The sequence below is a fragment of the Bison bison genome, unplaced genomic scaffold (genome assembly GCF_000754665.1).
Source record: "Bison bison bison isolate TAMUID 2011002044 unplaced genomic scaffold, Bison_UMD1.0 scf7180017851348, whole genome shotgun sequence".
Lineage (NCBI taxonomy): Eukaryota > Metazoa > Chordata > Mammalia > Artiodactyla > Bovidae > Bison > Bison bison.
In genome coordinates, this window is record NW_011481921.1 from 14,948 (window position 1) to 20,950 (window position 6,003).

General features: G+C 35.1%; 1 protein-coding gene across 1 annotated transcript; it reads left to right on the top strand.

Moving 5' to 3' along the window:
* Nucleotides 1-2,943: 2,943 nt before the first annotated feature.
* Nucleotides 2,944-4,321, top strand: LOC104996250 (short transient receptor potential channel 5-like; the record flags this gene model as incomplete). Its single annotated transcript, XM_010850437.1, has 3 exons — nt 2,944-3,147; nt 3,381-3,422; nt 4,232-4,321. Coding segments are annotated over 3 exons (336 nt in total), but the record flags the coding sequence as incomplete, so codon positions are not given.
* Between the last annotated feature and the right edge of the window lie 1,682 nt (nt 4,322-6,003).

A 6,003-nucleotide genomic window follows, 5' to 3' on the forward strand; every position in this document is an offset into this window, starting at 1 on the left:
CCTGTAATTATGCATATGCACACATTTATTTTTGGACTTTCTTATTTTGTTCCATTGATCTTCAATGCCAATTTGTTCTTTTACAAAATTAACTACATCTTTTAGTTACATCTTTTGTATTTATATATAAACTTGAAAGCAGTTTGTCAGTTTCTTCAAAAATGCCAACTGAGATTTGACTGAAATTGTATTGAATCTATAATCAATTTGGAAAGAATTGCCTTCCTAACTATATCCAGTCTTTCAATTCATGAATATGCCATTTCTTTACATTTATTTAAGTCTTCTTTAATTTATGTCAGTAATCTTTCACAGTTTCCAATGTTAAAAAACACACATATTTTTGTCACATTTATTCTTAAGGATTTTATATTTTAAATGATACTTTTTAAAATTAATATTTTATTGTTCATTGCCAGTATATAGTTTATTTAATTCTATTCTATTTAATCAGTTTTATTACTGATTTGTATCTGGTTCTGTTTAATAGATTTTTCTTCATTATGTATCATATTTTCCTGTTTCTTGGCATTTGTGATAAATTTGTATTGGATGTCAGACATTATGAATTTTACCTTGTTGGACGCTGGATATTTTTGTATTGTTTTAAATATTCTTGAGCTTTATTCTGGAAATAGTTTGATCTCTGAGGCTTGCTTTTAAGCCTTGTTAGGCAGGACTAAATACACCATTAGTCTAGGGAAGTTCTGTACAATAAAAATTTTATGCAAGTCACAAATATGTGCCACATAGGTTACATTTTATAGTAGCCACATTAAAATATAGTGAAAAGAAATTGGTAAAATTAATTTTAATTATATATAAATACATTACATTTATAATGTATTCTATTGATACCCAAACCAGGAAAAAAGTACAGAAAATTAAAAAAAAAAAAAACAACCTGTAGACCAATATCCTTTATGAACATAGACAGGGAAATCCTCAACAGAGCATTAACATATTTGAATCCAGCAATATATAAAAAGAACATACCATAACCACATAGAATTTACTCCAGAAATGAAAAGTAATTCATCATATTCATAGTCTAAAAAAGAAAAATCCTATGGTCATATCAATTTATATGACCAGAAAAGGTGTTTGACAGACTTCTACTCTGATGATTTTTTTTAATGTCTTAGCAAAACTGGAATAGAATGCAATGTGCACAACCTGAACCACAAAACCTATAGCTAACTAAGTGGTGAAAGAAGACTTTCTAAGATCAGTAACAAGGTATATCTGCTTTAAATACTTCTATTCCACTTTGAACTAGAGATCCTAGGTAGTGCAATAAGGAAAAGCATTGAAGATGTACAGATTGGAAAAGAAGAAATAAAACTGTCTTGTGATTCTGTATAAAGTAAACCCTAAATAATCTATTTTTAAAATTTCATAGAATAAAAACATGAATTTAACAAGGCCACAAAATACAAAGTCAATACATAAAAATCAACCATATACTAGCAATGAACAATGGGAAACTGAAATTTTAAAAGACAGTACTATTGTAAACTGTTGTTAGTAAAATGAAATAGGCATAAGCTTTCATTTTAGGCAAAAGGTTAACAAAACATGTATAGATAGGACTTACACATTGAAAACTACAAAACATGGATGAAAGAAACAACATACGATGTTCATGGATTGGAAGACTCAGCAGAATATACTTTCACTCAGCGTAAGATTTTCAAGGTTCATCCATGTTGCAGTATATGTCAAAACTTCATTCCTTTTAAAGACTGGATAATAATGATAGTATACCACATTTTGTTTATCCTTTTATTTGTGGATGGACATTTAGGTTGTTTCTACTCTTTAGCTATTATGAAAAGTGCTGCTGAACATTTGTGTACACGTTTTTGTGTAGAATGTGCTTTCGTTTCTCTTGGGTATGTAGCTAGGAATGAAATTGCTGGATTGTACGTTAACTCTATGTTTAACTATTTGAGGAATTACCATATGGTTTTCCAAAGTAGCTGCACCATTTCACGTTGCCACCAGCAGTGTGTGAGGGGTGCAAATTCTCCAGATTCTAACCTACACTAGCTATTCTTTTATGAAAAATTGTTGTAGCTACCCTAGTGGGTTTAAAGTCATATCTCATTGTGGTTTCAATTTGAATACTCCTAATGACCAACAATGTTGGTCATTTGTGTCTTTCTGCAAATGTCTATTCAAGTGCTTTCCTCTTTTTCAAATTGATTTGTCTTTTTATTATTGAATCGTTATCATTCTTTATATAGTCTGGGTACAATTCCCTTATCAGATATATGATATGCAAATACTTTCTCCATGTCTGTCTTATGTTTTCATTTTCTTTATGGTGTCCTTGACATACAGTTTTTAACTTTGACCCAGTCCAATTTACCTATTTTGTTCTCTTGTTCCTTAGCTTTTGGTGTCTTCTCTAAGAAACCATTGTTTTATCCAGGGTTATAAATATTTACTCCTTAATTTTCTTCTTAAAGATTTATACTTTTTATCTATTAAATTTAGTTCTGTGATTCATTTTAAATTGAATGTTGTACGTGGTGTGAGGTAGGAATCCAACTTTATTCTTTTGAATGTGAATAGCGAGTAGTCCCAGTATGCACAACTGATTGACAAAGGTGCAAAAGCAATTCAATGGAAGAACAATAGCCTTTTCAGCAAATGGCAAATGAACACTGACAGGCAAAAACAAAACAAGAAAAAAAACCCTCAATGTAAACTTCACCCCTTAAGCAAAAATGAACTCAAAATTGATCATAGAACAAAACGTAAATGTTGCAACTAGAAAACATGTAGAGGAAAACACTAGAGGGTAAGGTCAGTGTAAATTGAATTTTTATAGCTACTGACATATTTCCCTCTGTAGAAGCAAGTAGAACTTTTAGAATGAGTCATGGGTGCATTTTATACTTTCCCATTCCCCATCTTTGAACTTGTCTTTCACAGGATCATGCTGATATTGAGTGGAAGTTTGCAAGGACGAAGCTCTGGATGAGTTACTTTGATGAAGGTGGCACCTTGCCACCTCCTTTCAACATTATCCCCAGCCCCAAGTCATTTCTATACCTTGGCAACTGGTTCAACAACACCTTCTGCCCTAAAAGAGACCCTGATGGTAGACGAAGAAGGCACAACTTGAGAAGCTTCACAGTAAGGCCTTTAAAAATTGTCTCTTTGTAAAAACAACTGTTTTCTCCTTTCTCTCCTTTGTGACATTCCCTATCTCGAACATCATAAAACTACTCCAACCTACAGATGCTTTGGGGGTTTGTCAAGCAGCAGCTCCTGTGTCATGTTCCAGTCCTAATATTTAGAAATATATTTGAGTGGATGGCCTGCTGGGACACTGCTGATATAAGCTCTCTGTCCATTTTCAATGACAGGAACGCCATGCTGACAGCCTGATACAGAACCAACATTACCAGGTAAAGCTTCTTTATATGAACTAAGCACAGTAGTTCTTGGTCAGTTGTCTGACCTTAGATAAGTCACTTACCCTCCCTGAGCCTCAGTTTCTTCATCTGTAAAATAGGGATGATAAAACTTAACTCAAAGTGTAGTTGTGAGAATTGAGTGGTGAGTACGTTTGTATTTGTGTGTGCATGTGTGTCCTGGCAGTGCCTGACATATTGCATTAAGTGGTGGCTATCATCATCATTGTTACTAACACAAAGTTGAGTGACTATGTGTATACCATTCCCAGGAGGCTAAGTTAAAAGAGGCCATCCCTGTAAAGGAAAAGAACATACTGACTTTAATAAAAAATATCTTGACTATGTAATTATTGGACATCGAAATCAGCAGATTTTGTGACACTGAAGAATGACTTTCTCAACTTTATAAGAGGAAAAAAAACTCTCATCTTACTAGGAGGGTTAAAGTTTAATCCAGCCTGAAAGGAAAGGATACTGACTGTGACCATTCAAGGATTACTCTATTCTGATTATTCTATTAATGTTAATCATGTTTACCTTATGCCTGGGTAGAAAAATTTTCTTTTGGGTGAATTTGATCTCACTGGCCAACTCTGCCACCAAATTTATTTGGACACACAGTAATTCTTCATTTAGCCAGTGGAATTAACTGGGGATTTTGTAGAAAATGGTTGGATCCTGTGAGAATTTTCCAATGCAAAGACAGTCTAGGCATATTTTTTTCTTGTATATGTTCCTTATTGTACTAAGAGTCCAAGAAGGAAACTGAATGCCTTTTCATGTTTTTGTTTAAATTCCAGGAAGTTATCAGGAATTTAGTCAAAAGATATGTGGCAGCTATGATAAGAAATTCCAAAACAAATGAGGGACTAACAGAAGAAAATTTTAAGGTAATTTGGTCATAAAGTGGTTTAATTTCTCATTTCACATTTCTTAAGCATCATTTAATCTTCACAGTATTTGAAGTTTCTGGTGATGGAATTTCAACTGCCTATAATACAGTAAAATCAGTTACAGTTCTTCCAATAGATGAAGAGATTTTACCAATGTTTGTCACACCACCACAGTTATGAATAATAAAAATACACAGTCTTTTAATAGTCTGAGTGTTTCTCAGTGTGGGAATTGAATGCTTTAAATGATATGGCAAGGATGTGTGAGATTTAAAGGTCTTCTTTACTTAAAATATATAATAAAGACAAAAAAAATCTATTATTAAAACTTAACATTTATGATATCCTACCATTACACATTTTTGCTTGTCACACTGGAATGCTATTGGCATCTAGTGAGTAGAGACCAGGGTTGTTGCTAAAAATCCTACAATGCACAGGACAGATCCCTTTAACAAAGAATTGCCACACTCAACATGTCAATTGGTTGGGAAACCCTATCCTAGAACACATATACATTTTCTAAGGAATACATGAAGGCTGTTATCCTAATCTAGACATAACTCACCAGTTGAGGGCCTGCTACGTGCCAAACACTCTGCCAGGTAGTTGGAGCACAGTGATGAGCAAGATATAAACAGCCCCTACTCTCTCATGGAGTGACACACAATAATAATACAGGGTGATGAATGACGGAGTATTCTAACAAGAGCAACACAAGGTACTGTGGAGACACAGAAATGAGGGGACACCCAGCTGGGACTTGGGGATTTGAGGTAGGCTTTTCAGAGGAAGCCATGTTCAAGCTGAGGTCTAAAGGAGGAGCTAGTTGGATAGAAGAGTGTTCCAGAGAGAACAGCACATGCAGAGACTCAGAGGCAAGAGAGAATATGTTCATACAGGTGGACAGTGGCGAGCCTGGGGAAAGAGTAGAAAGATATGAAACAGGAGAGATGAACACATACCAGGCCTTGAAAAACCTTGTAGTCTGTGGTATGGCATTTTTCCTTTTTCATAAGGTCAGTGACAAGTTACTAAAAAGTGTTAAGCAAAAGAATTAAATCATCAGATGTAAGCTTTTCAAAGATGGTTTTTAAAAGAGCAATCTAGTATCTAGGCAGCCAGTGAGAGATAGAAGACATTTCACAGGGACTTGGATAAACAGGGTCCCCTGTCCCAAAATGGGGCTTCCCAGGTGGCTCAATGGTAAAGAATTGGCCTGCAATGTAGGAGATGTGGGTTTGATCCCTGGGTTGGGAAGATCCTCTGGAGGAGGAAATGGCAACCAACTCCAGTATTCTTGCCTGGGAAATCCCATGGACAGAGGAACCTGGCCGGTTACAGGCCATGAGATCACAGAGTCAGATACAACTGAGCGACTGAGCACTAGTCTCATCACCTGACATTCCACTTCCCTAGTTTTATTCCTGAGTCCTAAAGCTTTTCCTCTTCTGTATCTTTCTCTATGCAGATGTCGATGAGAGCCAATACACTACTCTAACACTGTCATTGTTGGTTAACATTTCAGTCTGTTGGTGTACTCCTGATAGGGAGGTTCTGAAATCAACTTTACCAATTGCACATTTTTTTCCAATGGCCAGCCCTGCCCACAGATTTGTTACTATGTTTTTCTTGTGGTGGAATAATGTGAGATGTTTCTGGTAGTTCGTATACCTTGT